Source organism: Sceloporus undulatus, chromosome 3 (assembly GCF_019175285.1).
Source record: "Sceloporus undulatus isolate JIND9_A2432 ecotype Alabama chromosome 3, SceUnd_v1.1, whole genome shotgun sequence".
Lineage (NCBI taxonomy): Eukaryota > Metazoa > Chordata > Lepidosauria > Squamata > Phrynosomatidae > Sceloporus > Sceloporus undulatus.
In genome coordinates this window covers 97,432,992-97,453,402 of record NC_056524.1, presented here as the reverse complement: position 1 = coordinate 97,453,402, position 20,411 = coordinate 97,432,992, and the positions used below count along the sequence as shown (strand labels likewise).

The 20,411-nt window shown below is 40.0% G+C and overlaps 1 protein-coding gene across 4 annotated transcripts in view; it reads right to left on the bottom strand.

The window, feature by feature from the left end:
* The window catches only part of SLC9A7 (solute carrier family 9 member A7), a 66,424-nt gene that overhangs the window by 21,713 nt on the left and 24,300 nt on the right, over window positions 1-20,411 (bottom strand). For 3 of the 4 annotated variants that reach the window (XM_042456770.1, XM_042456769.1, XM_042456772.1), the window contains 9 exons: window positions 13,141-13,340; window positions 12,271-12,348; window positions 8,919-8,995; window positions 8,398-8,510; window positions 5,949-6,054; window positions 5,580-5,721; window positions 4,293-4,398; window positions 2,123-2,211; window positions 787-900 (listed from right to left, as the gene is read on the bottom strand). In XM_042456770.1, the coding sequence (XP_042312704.1) occupies window positions 787-900; window positions 2,123-2,211; window positions 4,293-4,398; window positions 5,580-5,721; window positions 5,949-6,054; window positions 8,398-8,510; window positions 8,919-8,995; window positions 12,271-12,348; window positions 13,141-13,340 (1,025 nt within the window). The remainder of the gene's footprint in view (window positions 1-786; window positions 901-2,122; window positions 2,212-4,292; window positions 4,399-5,579; window positions 5,722-5,948; window positions 6,055-8,397; window positions 8,511-8,918; window positions 8,996-12,270; window positions 12,349-13,140; window positions 13,341-20,411) is intronic. The other variant, XM_042456771.1, reaches the window with a different exon arrangement.

Here is a 20,411-nt window from a genome sequence, read left to right as displayed (position 1 = left end):
AAAAAACCAAAAGTAGACCAGCTTTCAGTCTAGTTGAGGGAGTAATTATCCATCAATGGCACTCATAGGACAGAAGTGTCAGGTACATGAGAAGACTTAAATACTTTTTCCTTTGATTTCTTCTGGAGTTGCTCATGTATTTTGAGGACTACCAAGGTCTCATCTGACTTCAACTGCCCCGCTCCCCATTTCAAGATTGGTTTGTGAGACATCTATGAGTATGATGAGGCTTTTTCAGCCTGTACTTCTGACAAGTCAATCTTGAAATGGGGACAAAATGATTGTCAGAAGTAAAGGCTGAAAAAGCCTCATCATACACATAGATGTCTCACAAACAATGCTTTGGATTAAGATCAGAGATACAGTTTTCTACTAATATCTAATCTATAAGAATGTGGTTTAAGAATCCCACTATCTGTCTTGTCTTGACTACAGTAACAGACAACATAAGTTATCTGATTTTGTAAATGGAACTACTGCAAACTTCAAAGGTTTATTTCTCCATCCCTTCCGCCACTCCCAAAGCTAAGAAGGAAAGGCCATGCATTGCAGCCTATAAAGAATATAGAAAAATACACTCTGAAGTAGAAATGCTATTTACACTTATAGCATTTTACCTTAGAGTAGATTCTGTTCAATGTAATGAAGGTTAATTCTAAACAAATACATAGAAACGCACTTATTTGAAATACACTGAGGCTGAGAGAGATATTGAAATATTTCTGTACAACTTTGAAATGTAGCTAAGAAATGTATTACAGTTCGGGGGGGGGCATAAAAGGATACAAAAGCTCCAATGACAAATATAGGGCTGAATACATGCTTCTGGAAAGTAAACAGAGCTAAGCCCATATAAGAAAATATGAAGTTCTCAGCTAGGAAGTGCAGAACTTCAAAGAGCTGGGAATGAAATTGAAGAATGTTTGTCAGTTAAATTCAAAACAGTTCATACTTCTTATAAAGAGTAACACAATTACATTTAAAGTAGCCCATTCTATATGAATAAAGCCAAAATATTTGAAACTATGTGTGTGGGGGTGGCTTTGTGGTTTTGGAACAAAACCAAGATTTTTATTCCCAGCAATTGTTTCTATCTTTATAGATTTTTGTCAAATTCTATTATATACTGATGCTGACTCATCTTTCAGAGCATAAAACAGGCAGAATTCGGAAATCCAGGTTTAAATCTTCAACGAGTCATACAACTCACGGGGTGATCTTGGGAAAACACTCTTTCTACATCACAGGATTATTATGAGGTCCAATGGGGAGGACAAGAATTACATATACCATCTTGGAGCCCATTAGAGAAAAAGTGAGACATAAAAGCAACTGATAGATACAAAAATAACAGAATCCATTGCGGGCAGAAAGCCGTATGCTTGAGAGCTAATCTAGAACTCTACTCTTAGACCTTTAGGAACTGTTGGTGTTTCTTTAAAAAAAATAGAGCATTCAAATACACAACCTTGCCCATACAGTCTCATGGATACAATCCAGTGAAGACTGCACCATACGCTTCTCCCAATGTTCACTTCAGCTGATCAGAAGTCTGTTGTTGTTGTTATGTGCCTTCAAATTTATTCTCACTAAGGGTGACTCTCTCAGCAGGTTTTCTTGCCAAGATTTATTCAGAGGAGGTTTGTCATTGTCTTCCTCTGAAGCTGAGAGAGTATGACTTGCCCAAGCTCACCAGTGGCTTTCCATGGTTGAGTGAGGAATTGAACCCTAGGGATGGATCACATTATGTAATCATAATGCAACTGTCCAGCTTTAACTGCTATGAAAACCTATGATTGGCAGATTAAGGAGAAGCATTTAGAAGTCTCAGCCAGAAAATTTCAGTGCCTCAGAACAAACTACAAATGCCAGGATTCCACATGATGGAACCATAGCAGTTAAAAGTAGAATAAATGACGCTATAATTGTGGAGTGCGAATGTCTCCAGAATTCTTAGTGCAGTACTTAAACTGCTATAGCATGCTAACTCTCCCAGTCCCTATCAACCATATTGTTTTCTGTACTAGATACAATTTCTTTCTCAGGATGAGTAGCCTGGTGTAATGAATAAAGCCATATGAATCACTATTTAAGAAACAAAACTGAGAAGATTTTCTTTCACCTGCTTGGTTCGGCTTCTTGACTCAACTGACAGATTATTGTACGTGTAGTGAGCTTGCGTGATTCCACAGAACAGGACAGACACCACACCTGATAAGAAAAAAACAGCATATCAAGAGGCATTATGTACATGTAGATCATCTGTCTTCTTTGGCTTTTTTTATATTTAAGATTTCCTATCAATCTTCTTTAACTGTGGTTCTTTGCACACAGGCCTTTAGCCATTTATAATTATGTGTCTTCTGAACATTCTTATGAGAATAATTATGGTGCTTAACCAGCCTTAAAGCAAAAGTATCTAGTTGGAAACCCAACTGTTATCTTTTCACGTGGGTAGAAAACAGTTGTTGTAAATATGAAGCAGGGACACACTCTGCACATTCTCTAAGGCACTTAATTATACAGTCAGCCCTCCTTATTCACAGATACTACATCTAAGGATTCCACCATCCACAGCTTGAATATATATATATCTTCCAAAAGGTAAATCTTGATGTTGCCATTTTGGCATCCATGGAGGATCCTGCAACCAAACCCCAGCAGATACCAAGGGCCCACTGAATATACATTCCATAACTTAGTCCCACTCTAAACAGATTCCACAGTTGAGCCCTCACACAAATTAATCCCCAATCCTTTTAAGTGTTTCCAAGACTTATAAAATAAAGCTTAGCACCTTCATGTATTGTGAGTTCAACCCAAATTACAAAAAATAAAATAAAAAATACATCTAATCATTCTGTGGAGTCGTTCAGTACAGAGGAAAATGACAACTGGTTAGCATATATGTATTTATATGTATTTGAATCAGTACAGTACTTACTTAGCATGAATCAGTACATCAACTCTATTTAAATACCAATATTTATTTAATATTATATTTTAGTCCCTGGTAAGATGTCACTTATCCACGTTACTTCATCATAAAGAGACAGTTTCTTTTTCCTGCTAAATTAAGGGAACCTCTCAGAACTATATTTTCAATACTTATGAAAACTAAGGGCCAGTACAGACAGCCCTGGAGGGACACCTTGATGCCGCCCCTTTGAATGCCAGATTAGGGTCACAGCAACCACATGCCATGGCCCCAATCTGGCTATTTGCCAGTTCAAAGAGGGGCAGCAAAATGCCTCTCCTTTTTGAGCTGGCAAAAGGGCATCCTTTCTGCCGCTGCCACAACTTTTCTATGCTACTGTGGCATGCGGCTTAAGAATGCCATGTCACTTATGTGCCAAAAAGCTGCCCATCTTCTGGTTGGGTGGGTGGCATGACACTGTCATGGGGGCATATGTCATCTAAATGCCATACCACCACTCTGTGCCCCCAAACTGGCATATTATGCTGGTCTGTTTTGCGCCTAAGACACATTTTCTGTAAGTTTCTGCTTACATTTATGGTGAACAATTCTCTCTATTATCAGTGCAGTCAAGAACACAGCCTACACCTGAGCCAAAGAACCATGTTACTATTTCTTATAACCAACGAGGTTTCAAATTATCTTTCTGAAGTAGCAAATCCACTCAGTTGCCTACATCACACAGCATCACAGTCCTCCTTTTAAAGCAAGAGGACTTTCAAAAGCAGATTATGAAATGCAAATGGGATTTGATGTATAGAGTAAAATGTCCCAGCAGCTGTGTGTAAGATACACCCACCACAGTTCTTTAAATTTTGGCATACATTTTCTAGAATTAAAGTCACTCTACCCACCCAGTCACCAGTTTGCTCTGTATTGATCTATTAGAAAATTGAAAAATTAGAAAAATAAGATGAATCTTTGGCTCAGGTTCTAAAATGAGTTAAAGCAGTTCCTCAAACAAACAGGATTTAAGGCAGCTTAGTAGAGAAATATGCATATCTTCTATATGTTTTGAAGTTGGCAAGGCACAACACTAATTTTAAGGGTGGAAAGTGTATATTGTTGTATTTATCACTTATTTTATTTCAGAACATACGTGTCCAAGGAATTAAACCAGCAGGTAGATTATACATTTTAGCAATCAATCACCCTTCAGATATGTACGGTATTCTTGACTAAATAGGCACAAGTGTTTTCATCAATGACAAAATCAGCATTTGAACTGTTTTAACAATAGTACACAGTCGCTATGTCAGAACCAAACTCTTTCTTTTGAGAATTAAACTCTTGCTCATCTACCAAAGCATTTTACCTGTAAAACCACATGCTTCAGCCAATAAGAATGTACTCCAAGACATTAGGAAAAAGAGAGCCGTCTCCAGCAAAGGAAAGCAATGAAGTTTTGTAAACTTTGTTACGTAAAGTATTTTGTTAAGGAATCACAAAAAGCACTCTGTATATTATAAAGCTATTGAGACTTAGCTCAAGAGGTATGAACTTCAGGAGAGAGAGAGAGATACATATGCTCTCCTCAACTCCTGAACTGGCTACATTAAAACTGCTTTCATCAGCCCTGGTCTTTCACTACACAACATCTATTTGTCTTCCTAACCCTCTAGGAACACATGCTTGTCAGTCCATCTTCTGGTCTCTGTTTCCTTCTCAGTCTCCTTGTGTACCTCATTATGTATTGCATCCTTCAGGTTTAATTCAAACCTGGCCTGCAACTCACTATGCCTTGATACTGCCCCATGAATGGAACAAAGTTTCTTCATAGTTTTAAAACAGTCTTTCCCAAACTTTGGTTCTCTAGATGTTTGGGACTTCATTCCTCACATTTCCTGACTATTGATCATGCTTCTGTGACTTCTGGGAGGTGAAATCCAATACATCTAGAGGACCAAAGTTTGGGAAACACTGTTTTAAAAGATGATTATGATTCCGACCATTCCCACCACAACTCTACGCATTTGGTGGGTGCCCCTTAGACTTGTGGGATCCCATCTGTGTTCTTAAAATTCTTAAGATCCATCAGCTGGAACCTAGTTCTAAAGCAACAGTGGGAATCATTCAGCCCTTCAAATGTTGCAGGACTACAACTCCCATCAGTAACCAGGAATACTGGAAACTGCAGCACAACAACATCTAGAGTAGCATACGTATGATTCCCACTCGTGTTCTAAAGAAATACATGTGTAATTAAAAATAATTGGAATTTGTTTTGTGTATGAACATTGAATGGAGGTAGCAAAGCTTGTATATAAGAAGTTACTCCTTGTTACATTATGTACACTGTTTGTACATAAAAAGCTATCCCCAGGCTATCAGTTTTCTTCATTTCATCAGCATAAATTGACACATGGGAAGGGGTTAGTAATTTTGTTGCTCTTTTATCCAAGTAACTAGGAGCTGTAAACCCTTGTACTTCTATTTAAAATCACTCATAGATCTTCCTATCAAGCCAAATGTATCATCTGACCACAACTGGCCTATAGAGAAAAAATGTAAGGGAAACATAAAAAGAAATGCTGCTTCTAGAAGGAAATCAGTAACTGGTCTGCAACCATCAATAGTCTGAAGGTGTTTTACAGAAGGATATCAGCGCCGTCACAATCCCTGTCACCACTCCCATCATGAAAGAGCCGCTGAAGATACCAAGGAAGACACCAACAGATTTAAAAAACGCTGCTGCATCAAATGCATGGATATTTTCTCCTGTGGGCTGATATGCTACAATGGAACTGCAAGAGAAGGAAATATAGTAGAAGTGAGCAAAATACCTATACCAGATGATCTATTAACAAATATAGTAGGAGTATTTCCCCTCACCCTGCATCTGCCCAGATACATCTAGGCAAATATAAACACAATGGTCTCACCAAATCTAATTCATAAAACTGACAAAAATATCCATTTACTATGAACTCAACTTACAAATAGTACACAAAAGCACAAGTAATTTACTTACGAAGACAGTACAATAGCAACGGCATCATTCAAAACACTCTCCCCAAACAACAGAGCATAGAGATCGACATCAGCATGAAGATCGTTAAATATTGCAAGAACAGTGACTGCAATTGAGAATAGAAAACAAGAAATTTAAAATTGCTCTTATGTAGGTTTTCTAAGAAAAGGAGAACCTGTTCTCTATATTTCCTATACAGAGAATATTCTCAATAGCAAAAATGTTAATCTGGGTAGGGGGTTGGTGAAAAGTCTTCCCCAAGGCTCTTTCCACACAGTAATTTTGGATGGGTTCAGGATATCACAAGGTAGCTGGCCCTTTGGCAGTTTCATATGATGAACATTAATTTTTTAGCATGAATGCTCCTGAGAAGATCTCATTGTATTCTGTCTCCCTCACATGGCAAATACCTCAGCAACAAAAAAGACAGCTCAGGTTATGATCTGGGCTATCCTGAGGCCAGAGAAAAATGAACTTATATGTTTGGCTCAGGTCTGTGGGTTTTTCCAGAAAATGATAATCGAGTAGTCTGGGAATTTTTTTCAGTGCCTTAAATACAACGTAGTCTAACTGACATACCTTTAAATGCCGACTACATCTATTTTTCTTACACTGTTTGATTAAACTTATGTTGGTGGGGGAAGAGGCATTGAGAATTGTTGACACTAACTTTGGCACACATAACTAAGTGTGCATGATATGTCAGGGTTGTCCAGGCACCTATTACTAACACAGTGTATCTTTCTTCCATTGAGATAACTACGGCACCTCCATTTTTACTTTCACTGCCAATGTGGAATAACTGCAGACTCACTAGCCTAATACAGTCAGCCCCTCCACATCTGCAGGGGTTAGGGGAACAGGATCCCCATGAAAATGGAAAAAACATGAGCATCTCTAGGCTCCCCAAACTCAAGTCTATATTGTCTATTATTAATTTTTTTAAAAAATCCTGAGATTTATTCCAACCAGGATGAAAAGTGGTCCCAGGGCAGCAGAAGAGGCAGTGGCAAGGCCCAGCTGCCAGGCACACATTCTTCAAGCTTGTGGAGTGAGTGGCTGGCAGGTCCCCCAGAGATGGGAGAGCATGACGAATGTGCACCTGGTGGACTGATCTTAACATCACCCCTGGCAAACTTGTGAATAATAGAATCTGCAGAAATTATATCTGCTAAAGTTGAGGGCCAACTGTGTTTTATTGGTATCATCCATTTCATGTTAACTAATAGAATTTGATAAAACAATTACTTTTAAAAGTGGAGAATTTTGTGAGAAAATTATACATTGGAAGATTTTCCATCTTACTTTACCAGTTGTGCCTTAAATTCCACATCTATTTTCTGTATCAGCCATTTATGAGGCCTTTTAATTCACTGATGACAGACATGGGGACCAAGCTTAAATTACTAACAAAAGATCTGAGCAAAACTGATATGCATGCCACTCAAATATCTATTAGAAATCAAAACCAACTAAAGAGCAATATCATTGGCCTGGGTTAGCTAGGAGATTCTGGTAATTGTTGCCTTCACTCCGCAAATTATTGTTTCCAAGCTATGTGTAAGGTTAAACCTGGCTCAGTAAGAATTCTTCCTGCATCTTCTGATGCTTTCTTGACAAGGCAGTACAGACCTACCTAGCACCTCCCACATTGTAAGAAATACCTCAGAAGGGGGTATAAGGCCTGCATAAAGGATGGTAGGAGGTGAGAAAAATTCCTACGTCACTACAACAGCAAGACTCCTCTCCCTTTTTTGGAATCAGAGGTATCTAGTTCTACTAGCTCTGAGCAGCCACTTGTTTCAGACATTATAATAAACTGTTGTCTCCACTGGAAATGTTGATCACTTAACATGCCACACCAATGCTATAGTACCCATGTTACATCTACTTTACAGAAAAGAAGCCCTGGTAGCACAATGGTTAAATGCCAGTACTGCGGCCACTCACTCACAAATCACAAGGTTGTAAATTCAATCCCAGCCAGGGGCTCAGGGTCAACTCAGCCTGGCATCCTTTCAAGGTCATTAAAACGAATACCCAGCTTGTTGGAGGTAGTTAGCTTACACTTTGTAAACTGCTTGGAGACTGCTTAGTGTGGTATGAAGCAGTATATAAATGAAGCAGCTATTGCTGTAAGCGACTCTGAATTCATGTGGCATTTCAAAATTCTTCCAGCAGCCACACTTCGATACATGAAGAAAATTACTTCTCTTACAGATGCATTTTTAACTGAACCCCTCTCTCTTTCAAATGAATAATTATCCCATAATAAATATTATGTCTTAAAAATAATATTAATTAGTTGCTAAATAAGAAGGAAGGCACTAGCCTGACACTAGTATGTTATTTTTTTCAATATGTCTTAAAAGAAAGGTTTTTAGCTGGATTACTAAGAGGATCCCTGCAAAACATGTTTACTTTTTTAGATAAACAGCTGGGGTTGTACCTGGATCAGTAGCAGATATAATGGCTCCAAAGAAAAGACAATCTGTGTAGTAGAATTTATCTGAGAGTTGTCCCACCAGCTTCATTAGTTTTACAACACCATACATAAGATTCCTGTGGGGTAGAAGGTAAAGGATGCAGCAAAACATGTTTTTGAACTTCTTGAAACCAGGTGATTCTGGGACTTATTCTACTGTCCATTTTGTCAAAGCTTATCCTATGTACATTTCTCTTCCAAACCATTTTACTGTTGGTAGATGTGTAACCCACTGTGTGCATGATGACCTGAAAGCAAGAACCACTGAGTCAAATGAGACATTACTCTCAAGCAAGATTATAGCTTTAGATATTTGACTAAGAAAAAACCTGGAGTGGGAGAGATGCTATGCCAAGACTATTACATGGCATTTGTGTGCAAGATAGACTAGCCTAATTATTCATGCTTGAACCATTTGACTTACATGATAAATGAGCCAAACATGATGTTCCACAAGACTCAATGTGTTACAAAACTCAACTCACCCAATAATGAAACAAGAAACTGCAGTTCCCAGGAAGGCATAAGTCAGAATAGAACCCAAATTCCTGAAGAAGTGTCTCTACAGAAGAAAAAATATGTTAAGAATAGATATATAGGTTTTTAAGAATTTCTTGCAACTACAAAACAGGATGTAATAGTTTTATTAAGAGAGTTGCCACATTCAGCTTTAAGATATATTCTGCTTGACTGATGCAATCCTAAAACAGTCAGAATACTGATGTCAGTCATGTCTGAATCATTTTCTGATTCAACACAATCAGCGAGGACCTAATACACACACACACACACACACTCTCTCTCTCTCTCTCTCTCTCTGATGGCCAGGAAACCAAAGATCTTGACTATTCAACACCACAATGTCTTAAAGAATCATACACACATAGCTAGATGATTATGCTATTAGAAACAATGTCTTAGCAAAGGTTTTGTGGACAATCTACTTTTCAAGAAAGAAGAGTCTAAACAGCCCAAATGAGGCTCCATTTGTTAGGCTATTTATCAACTGCTTTTCATCAACAGGTATCAAGGTAGCCAATCATATAAGCAAACAGAAAAAGACAACTAAAAAAAGTTTTAAATTCAATCATATAACAAGAGTAAAAGATAATTAAAATACAGTAGAACAGAATGTCCAACACAAAATGCCCCGGCAAATAGAGACACTCTGTCCTGACATAGAAATAATTACCAATATGGCACAAGTTATATCCGTAGGGACAATGTGTTTGACAAAAAGAGTTATTTCATTCATTGTCACATAATAAACAATAGGTATGGCTTGCCTGAACACCTGAGGACATGGCCAAACTGTTATACAAAGAGGTATTTGGCACTAAAGCCAATCCATGCTTCAAAGCAGCGGATCCCAATGGGTCTATGCTATACACCTTCAAAACCTTAGATTACTGATGGTGAACCTTTTAGAGACCAAGTGCCCGAACTCAGTGGCATTCCTGCACCAGTGTCACTGGTGCTGGGGAGTGGGACTTCCAGGGATGTGGGACTTCCGGGGGTGGGGTGGGGAGCAGGGGCAGACTTCAAGGATGGCAGACTTCAAGGATGCCATGATAGTTTCACCTTAGAGTTGCCAGGAATGATTCGAAGGCACACACACACACACACACGACATACTCTCTCAGCCTCAGGCTAGCAATAGCAACCCCCCCTTCTGATGAAACTTGCCAATAAAACCCCATGGTAGTTTCATCTTTGGGTTGCCACACACACACTCATATCCAAGGCACACTCTCTCAGCCTCAGGCTAGCAATAGCAATCCCACCTCTGACAAAACACCAAGCCACTGCCACTTCCTCCTCCTCTTGCCTCTTCCCCCTCCTCATCTCCCTCAATCCTCTCACTGGCGGCTAGAGGCATGGGCTGCCGCTGCTTCCTCTTCCTCTCCCTCCCTCCCTCCCAGCTCTCACTGGCGGGCAACAGGTGGCATGGGACTGCTGCCACTACTGCCACTTCCTTCTCCTCCTGGCTACTCTCCCTCCCTCCCTCCTCTCACCAGTGGCGACAGGCTTGGGTGCCCACAGAGAGGGCTCCACATGACGGTTCTGGCACATGTGCCATGGCTGCCCTAGACATTCCTGGCTAACACAGCAGAAGGGAAGTCTCCATGACCTCTGAACAGAAATCAGAGATGGGGGAATTCCTCTCCAGCTTTTAGTTAGAACTTCCAGGAACATAGCTTCACTTTCTGTTTAGATTGCCCACTCAGGAAATGCAAGAGCAGCATGAAATACATTAACAACCAGTCCTTCAGAAACTAGTCAGCTTCCAAGGTCAGGACCTAACTGGCTCTCCACGCACTAGATAAGTGAACATGGCTTCAGTTGTAACATCCCTCCCTGATGGTAAAAAGGAGGTAAAGGAGCATCCCAGGCTGCAGCACCAGCTAGGAGCACCCACCAGAATCCAGTGACATCAAGGGCATAATCAAACCCTGATATAAATCCACTCTTGAGGGAGGAGAAGAAATCAGTCTGATATCTCACATCAGTTCCTTATCCTTGCTTTAAAGTTAAGCACAAGCCATCTTGGACTGGGCCTGGAAACAAATATGCAACCACTGCAATTTTTTTTGAACTGCCATAATATGATCCCATTCGAGTGTACTTATTTAAATTCTAGCAGCCCCATCTCACACTATCTGAAGCTTCCAGTTCATCTTCAAAAGCAGTCATATGTGCAATGCACATATGTCTGAGCAGGAGATTATAAAAGGAAGGGCCAGAGCAGAGTAGTCTGAGAAGGAGATTATCAAAGGAAGGGCCACAGTGGACAGACTAGCTCTCTCCAGGAACAATTACAGCCGGTGAATCAGACAATGCACTAAAGAAGGTTAGCCTAGTCTTCCCTATTGTGGTCAACTATGGAAGGTGAGGAGGCTTGTGGAAGGCTGAGGGCCACATTACCCCCCCCCCCCCCCCGGACCCCCAGAGGCATTGGATAACTTGCAGGACACACAGCAAAAGTGTTGTTGTGCTCAGCAGAACCCATGCCCACCCCAAAGTTACTTCCAGAAACCTAATCAGCAAATAGGAGTGGAACCACAAAATCACCAGATTACCTATCCCAAAATCTGAGAAAATAATCCAGTAAGACACCGTAATTAGTGAATATATCAAAAGAATTAATAGTTTTCAGCTACTGATTTTATTGAGAAGCTTGTTGATTTGTGTGTGTGTCACTTAAGCTATAACAAAGAAATAAAATTTATGATGATGGGCATATTTGAATTTTTGGAAGATGAGGTTGCATCCATTTGGATTAAGGGAGTTCATCCAAAATACAGGAGAGTACAGTAATTACTTTGATGAGAACTAACATTTTCCCTTCTGCAGCTATATTATATATATTCAGAGGGACCCCCATGGAGGAATGCTGGAGCCAGTGTGGACAGCAAGCTGTGGAAACCTTGCAACACATAGTGCTACATTGCCTCTGTTCATCTTGTTCTGTGAAATGCATTAAAATAATATTGCCTTAAGTAACAGAAGCTGAACAGAAGCTGAAAGGTGGGGTAAATAAATAACTAAATATATAAATAAGCATGCATGCAGGGGGGGAAACATTACAATTTAAAACCAAGCCAGACCAATATGTCAAATATCCTAAGAAATAGCCTGCTCTGTAAAATTCTCTATATAATAGATATAATACATATTATAACATATGTGAAGTTGAAAATGGAAGAGTGGTAACAATAACTCTTCTAAAGGTATGGCTGCATTCAAGGGGGTAACAGTATAACAGAGTGAGAATCAATAACACAACATTACCAAAATATGCACCAGCAAAACCAGTGGTAAATGTTTCAGGATTACCTTCTTCAGACTATAACCAGCATGGAAAATAATGGGAGGCAGAAGAATGTTGAAAAATACTTCTGGGTCAAAGGTAACCTTTAAGAAAGAGAAAAAGAGAAATATACACACTGCTATAAAACAAAGTTTCCAGGTGCAGTTTACATTTAGTTTTCTCAAGGCAATCTATTCCAATTAAAATGGATAGAGATCAATGTGCCTTGGGAACACATGTGGAACTGCAACAAGCTCTAAATACATTTAGTTCCCCATGGAGAGATAATTTTCAAGTGTGTTCCACTGCCCAAGTTAACTACCTGACCCATTACAAGTCATCTTTTTCCAACCAAGGTTATATTTAGCATGGATTCCTTCAGCAGCTAACAGCTGGGTGTCCATTCACAAACTAATCAAGTTGAACAGAGACAATCCAGAATCACGTCTCTGATATCCTAAATTGGTAGATTGTGTAGTTAGCCTTGGGGAGCTACTCTCTGTATCTATTTCACAGTCTATAAACCAAGAACAGAAGCAATCTACCTCATTTTGTCGTGAGGAAGAATGAGGGAGACTGATTTTAATATATTGTCCTAATGCTGAAATATTGACCTCAGCAGGTCAGGGATCTATGACAAAAGAAGAAACCCTCAGTTGACTCCCTTTTAGAGCTATGAAATTGCCATAACAGACTCAATAAGTGTTCATTCTATCATGTTAAGAGCAACAAAAACTACATATTGCACACACACACACACTCGCTGTGAAACAGCAACATAGACATAATAACCAACATGCATAATGGGACACATTGAAAGACACCTATGGAAAGAGAACAGCAGAAAAACAAATGTTTGAATAGAAGGTCCACAGTTAGCAAAATGTAGCCCTCACTTTTCGCAACATGTCATTTTGTTCCACATTGTGTATTTTTCCAGGGCTTATTTCTCCTTTTAAAGTGTACTCGAAGAACTTCCCACTGATGTTGACCAACAGGGTTGTGAAAGCCCGATCCTCCTGGGAGCAGCTGAATGGCTTATCATGACCACTGGTAGGAGGTATGCCATATCTCAAGATCACTCCAACAATCAGTCCTGAAATACAGATTTGAATTCATTCGTAAGTTACATCCTATAAAGCACATATAATCTTTTAGCATGGTTCCCCCTACCAAAGATGGTTGCATCTCCTATAAACTGACAAAATGTGAAAATCCTTAGCATTTTTATCATTCCTAAGCAGTCAGGCAACTAGGCATGAACAAATTCTCCTTCTTAAGGAATGGTTATACAGTACTACAGAGCTCACACGAGCTACTTTTTTTGGAATAGACCATCCAGGATCCTCCAGCCAGGGTTCCTAATGGTTTAGCTTAGAGTGGAAGATGGTCTTTTGTGGGGCGGAGCTTTTCAAAAACCACTGCAAGACCCAAAACCTTCTCTGATGTGACCTACTGCAAACAATCTAACAATATAGCTTACTATCCCCTCAAAAAGCAACTACCCTAGAATCCCTGAGCACTGTCTCTCCCTATGCTGCTATCAGAGACTCCAGACACCATTTCTGGGGCTTTCCTAAGATAACAGAAGCAGCACCTTCCAGCTGTGTATATGTGTACATTTTGTATAAGCAGAACTCCCTGCTTTTCTTACCATTCCATTACCATTACCATTCCACTATGCAACATCCTTTATGGTCAATGACAGAACTCAAGCTGGCCTTGGCTCTGAGATGTACAATGATAGATCAATAATGTGTACAGCACAGCATTCCGGTAGAAACCCTAGTACTTTGCCAATCTATCATTTAAATTCATTTGTAGGAAAGCAGGAAGCTCTGCTTATACAAAATGTACACACATACGCAACTGAAGGAGCTGCTTCTGTAAGGTTTTTTTTTTAAAATGCTCCTCTCACATGGGTGTCTCAATGGTCTTGCATCTGAAAGATGATATCTCCCCATATAAACCTGCCAGAATCTTAAGATCTGCAGAGAAGAGACTAGACTAACCTCTGGCTTTGATTTTGCCAGCAGGTGCTCTTAATATGTAATTGCTCACAGGGAGACTTCTGATTGGAATGTGTGCTTTATTTAACAAAACTTTATATACTTTAAAAATAATTTTATTCCATCTTAATGCAGTGGTTTTAATTGTTTATAGTACTGTATTTTCAGGCTTTAATTGATTCCTTTTGTGAGCTGCCTTGGGTTCCAGATGGCATATAAAGGAAATAAATCTGGGGAACAGATCAGCACCACATCTGTTCTGCTTCAGGTGATTCAGCAGATTCTGATGATCTGATCATCCATGAAATGTTTTCATCATGGCAATTTTTAGTAGAAAGACTATCATTGAGCAGAACTGTATCCCACCAAAAATAATCACAAAATGCAGTGATAGCTCAACAACCCCCCTCCCAACCTTGTTTTTAAAGAAAAGAACAGGGGTTCAACCTTATTTCACTAAGAAGCATTTTGAGAGAAAATAGCAGTGAGCTACATACAGTATATCACAGATGGAAACTGAAATCATGGTCTTGGGGGAAAACAGAAATAGCAAAAAGCACAAGCACAAACAAGTGGAACAAAAATAAAGTACAGCAAGGGGGTATAAAGAAATCACAACAGCAGAATGGGAAAACCTTGGTGCTTTAGGTTACTGAGGAGAGCTCTTCACTCACTGTCCATGTGTGACTCATGGAACATTAATACACTGACCACAGTGATGATCACAATATACAACTAAAACACACATTTTGAAAGGTGGTATCATTCACTCTTACGTCTCTCTTATTCTTCTACCCACCCCAACAGTCATGAACATAACACAGTTAGAAGTCCACTCTCAAATTTATTCAAATTCAGTTCTCAAGATCCAAGGTAAGACAAAAGAGGATACAATAACTTACTTGGCTGATCAATTTCTGTTTTTTTTTTTAAACCCTTCTCTATTCAAATACAAAGGCATTTGATTTACTATCTCAGTTCAGATCCCGGACATTGTTGCCAACCATACCTGAACCAGTACTCTGTTCTCTCTCTTACAACCTGTCCAGTGTATTGGTTATTTTAACCAAAGATGTAAATGACTGGCATCCCTCCCCTCAACAAATTCATTGTTCTGCATATAACCTGGTCAGAGGTGATAGAGGTCCAGTGCTGTACACCTTCTGAGTATTCACTTCTAAATGTTTATATTTTTAAGAGAAAACCTCAAGAAAGCAGCAACTGTGTATCCACAGGGATCCTGGAACCAAACTCCAGCAGATACCAAAGGCCCATTGTATAAGTTTCACCACCAAAATGAAAATTATCAGAGAAGTGGAGACTGGCGAAAGAGAAAAAGTCATCCTAGGATGCATTTTGGAAGAAGCTTTCAAGTGGTCTCTAGAAGATTCAAAATGCTTTAGTTTGCTTACATAATGCTTACCTGATCTGTGTTTCATATATTATGTGTGCATATTGTTAGTGTTTATTAAAAAGTGTACTGAAACATGTTGGACTGCACTTCAGATTTTTTTGGTGGTGTGGGAACCTTTGACAATATCTCCCCATATGAAGGTTCCCAGGTTTTAAGATATTCAGGAAGGCTTTCTTTCAATCCCACCACCATCACAAGTGCACCCGGGGAGGACGTGAGAGAATGCCTTCTCAGTGGCTGCTCCCACCCTTGGGATCTCACTTTCACAAGAGGCTATACTGGCCCCCTCCCTGCTTTCCTTTCACCAGCAGGCAAACCCCTTTTTTGTTTAAGCAGGCTTTTAACAGGTAAGCAGGAAAGCTTCTGACTGGAACGTGTGTTTATTTATTCTTGAACTTCTGTATTTTAAATGATTTTATATTGTTTAATGTGTGGGTTTTTAATTGTTTTCAAAAATGTTATTGTTAAGGTTTTTAAATTGACTTTCCTTAGGAGCAGCCTTGGGTCTCACTTTGGGAGAAAGGTGACATGCAAATTATATACATAAATAATATCTATAGCTATAGCTATATCTGATTTTGCCTCTGGTTCCAAAGTTTCTGTTAAAGATTTAAAACTCAGGAAAAGTCTACTATGTTAACTGAGTATATCTATATTTGTACTCCAACACATGTAGGAGGTACATCAGATTATTAATAGCTTCCATACAGGTCTGTCAATGGTGTTACTGTGATTTGGGGTCCCAGTAACTTGGAGTCAGGAAACATGCCTACATGAGAAACTGAAATTGTAGAGAAATGTCAACATATTTTTCAAGGCAGATGCATGAAAGAATAAAAGATAAAGCAAATTCAGTAATTTGTCTCAGGCAGCTGGAGGAATGTTTTAGCTTTAAGGAACCTGGAGGAGGACATGCCATCTCATAGAAATGTAAGAATGGGACCATTTGTCATATTCATCCAGAAAGATTCAAAGACCTATACTGAAAATAATGCATCTCCCTTACGAGTTAAAAAATTTGTGCACGTGCCAAACCTAAAATGCTACAATAAATCCAAAGTAATAAAATGGCCAAATCAAAATGTTTCTGGAGGCATGTACTGTGCCATTAATCATATTCTACTTTCGAGCTAAACTTCTGGCATGTAGCAACCATAAACTCAGAAGAGCTCTGCCTCTAAAAATAAAGCCCATGTAGAATAAGTGATACACAGGTGTAAGAGTCAGGTAATAGCTTAATGATGCTAAGCTGGATAGCAGATGGAGAATTAGCTATGAGCATATTTTCCTGAACCCTTTAGGAGGAAATTCTATTTCCAAAAGAGAAATGGAATCATAAGTGGACATTTGCAACCTTAAAGGATTGATTCTGATTCCTGAAACATTTTTATGACTATAGCTAATATGTTCAAGCCAAGGATCTTAGCAGAGTGAAAAACACAGTATGACTCAGAATCTAAGGCCCGTTACAGACAGGCCTATAGTACGGACTGGGTCCGTACTAGGGTTAGAAAGGGGCGTCACTTCATGACGCCCCTAACCCTGGTACGGACCAAGTCCGTACAAAATGGCGGCTCCCGTTCCACATTGGGACCGCCATTTTGACATAGCGGACATGTTGCATCCACATGTCGTGCAGCAGAAGTGATGTTGTGAGTGCGTGACTAGCGCCTCGTGGCGCCAGTTCCAGGGCACAGAAAGAAGCGCCATTTCGGCACTTCTTTTCGGCTGCATCCGGGAACCGCGCAGTTTGGCTGCTGCGGTTCACGGACGCAGCAACTGGTGGCAGCGGCAGAGCACCCTTCTTGGGCGCTCTGTAACACGCCCTAGATTCATAGAGTTAGAAGAGACCGCAAGGGCCATCCAGTCCAACCCCCTGCCATGCAGGAAATCTCAATCAAAACATTGCCGACAGATGGCCATCCAGCCTCTGTTTAAAGAACTCTAAGGAAGGAGACTCCACTACACTCCGAGGGAGTGTGTTCCAATGTCGAACAGCCCTTACTGTCAGGAAATTCCTCCTAATAGTAAGGGCTGTTCGACAGTAGAACAAACTCTTCTGAATGAGGACAGACATTTTCAAAGTTACAGTATAGCAGACCGAACCTAGAGACCTCACAGAAGTTGAAAAATGTATTTTCAAATCTTGAGGCTAACCCTATCCCATGGCTGGGACTGATGGTTATTTTAAAATATTTACAGGTAGCTGAGCCAGATTTCTTCCTCATCTCAGTCAGTAGTAAATGTCACTGGGAGAAGAAATCTGTTCCCACCATTTTCATACAATACAGCAAGTTTGCTTATGTTCATCATGCAGTCTCCCAATCTGCAAGTTAAACAGTTTGTATGTTTCTCAGGTGGGAGGAGGAGAAAAGACAAAATAAAGACAACTACATGATGAAACAGCAGGGTTAGCAGAGAGATATTGGGTCCCTTGTTTAACTTTGGAAAAACAAGAGTAAATAAAAGCTTTTTGTTCCACTCAAGAACACACACCATTTTAGATAATTTATAGACTTAACTGTTACAGTTTACCCCAAATTAAAAATGAGAAGTTTTACGTAACTTGGCAAAATATTTCTAGGCTCTCAAATTATGGCACGAAACTAAAATTCACCAGAGGAGAGAAGCTGTGGGTAAGAGAATAACCATTTGTTTAAGTCTGCACAGCAAACATAAGATGCAGGACTGAGAAGTTGTACCCCATGACACCAGTACAATCTCTGTTTGACTCCACTAGCAGTTTGGGCAAATTTACTTAGGACCCATACAAACAGGCCAAAATAAAGCTGCTTCGAATCACTTTGGAGGTACAGTATGCTATTTAAGTGATGCATGCATCCTAAGAGTTTGAAAGCCGTGCCAAAGCCAAGCTCCAGTACTTAGGATTGGAGCATGGCTTTGGCACGGCTTCCGGACTCTTAGGATGCATGCATCATTTAAACAGCATACCTCCAAAGTGATTCGAAGCAGCTTTATTTTGGCCTGTCTGTATAGGGCCTTAGTCATGTTTCTCTCTTCTATGTTGGTGTGCAACCGAAAGGACCTTCAAAAAAGTTACGCAACAGGCTGTCCACAAAACTGTATGTCATGGTAAGATGCGCCATGTTTTAAACTGCCACAAATTTTGTCTCTTTGGATGCAGTGCACAGCTTCCCCTTTGCACTATAAGCTTTCATTTATTTTATTTAACAGGAAATATAAGTGGTCATTCTGATTGGGAAAAAAATCCTAACAGTCTTTGTTGACTTTCATCAGTGGGCATGTACTTTGAATTGTTTTCTGAACACTCACAGTTTGCTCTCCAGTATCAACTTACTAAAAACTAATAGTCAGGTGGGACTTATTTGACCCTAAAAAGTAGGAATCACTAAGGGCAGTATCGACAATACTTCCCTTGGCAAAAAAGCAATGCTCATAACATACAGATGGCTTCCCTGAAAGTTTTTGCTGGTAAGTGTGTTGGGACACAACTCATGAAGCATGACATGCACATCATGTCCCCCAAACTTTGCACACGCTTTGTGTGGGGATCTGTTTTCATGTTAGATATTAAATTACTAATAATGGTGCAAAGAAAAATGTTTAGCAAATACAAATCCATATATCATTCAATATGGGACACTGTATCAAGCAGAGGCTATGCTTTGTAGAACACACAAGAGGAAATTTGGTGGCTCCATTGCTCAGGACAGAATACTGGACTAGAATAGTCTTTTGTCTTCAAGGAAATCCTTGTGTACTTGTTTACATAAGATTTCTGCACAGAGTCAAGCTTCCTCGTTGTCTTAATGCCTTATTGTTTTTAGACAAATGTTGTCATAGGAAACTCATTCTCTGTTTCAAGGTCTGGATCATAGCTAACATAAAAACACAACAGGTTAGGTTGAGGGCTAAGAGAGTTTGCTACTTGACAGGAAGATCAAGATGGTGCAGCATTTTATGGAAAACCCAACCTGACTGGAAGAAAATATTTAATCATTTCCCCCCTATGTTCCCCAAAGTTTCCAGTTCTCCTGTTACTATGGGCCTGAACAGACAGGCCAAAAGAAAGCTGCTTCGGGTTACTTTGGAGGTATGCTGTTTAAATGACATGCGCATCTTAAGAGGCCAGAAGCTGTGCCAAAGCTGTGCTCCAGTCCTTGGCAGCTAACAAGGCCAATGCGATTTAAGGCTGCATCAATAAAAGTATAGTGTCTAGATCAAGGGAAGTAATAGTGCCACTCTATTCTGCTCTGGTCAGGCCCCACCTGGAATACCGTGTCCTGTTCTGGGCACCACAGTTTAAAAAAGACATTGAGAAACTGGAGCATGTCCAAAGGAGGGTGACTAAAATGGTGAAGGATCTGGAAACCATGCCCTATGATGAACGACTTAGGGAGCTGGGGATGTTTAGCCTGGAGAAGAGAAGGTTAAGAGGTGATATGATAGCCATTTTTAAATACTTGAAGGGATGTCATGTTGAGGAGGGAGCAAGCTTGTTCTCTGCTGCTCCAGGGACTAGGACCCGGAGCAATGGATGCAAGCTCCAGGAAAAGAGATTCCGCCTCAACATTAGGAGGAACTTCCTGACAGTAAGGGCTGTTCGACAGTGGAACATACTCCCTCAGAGTGTAGTGGAGTCTCCTTCCTTAGAGGTCTTTAAGCAGAGGCCAGATGGCCATCTGTTGGGGATGCTTTGATTTAGATTTCCTGCATGGCAGGGGATTGGACTGGATGGCCCTTGCGGTCTCTTCCAATTCTA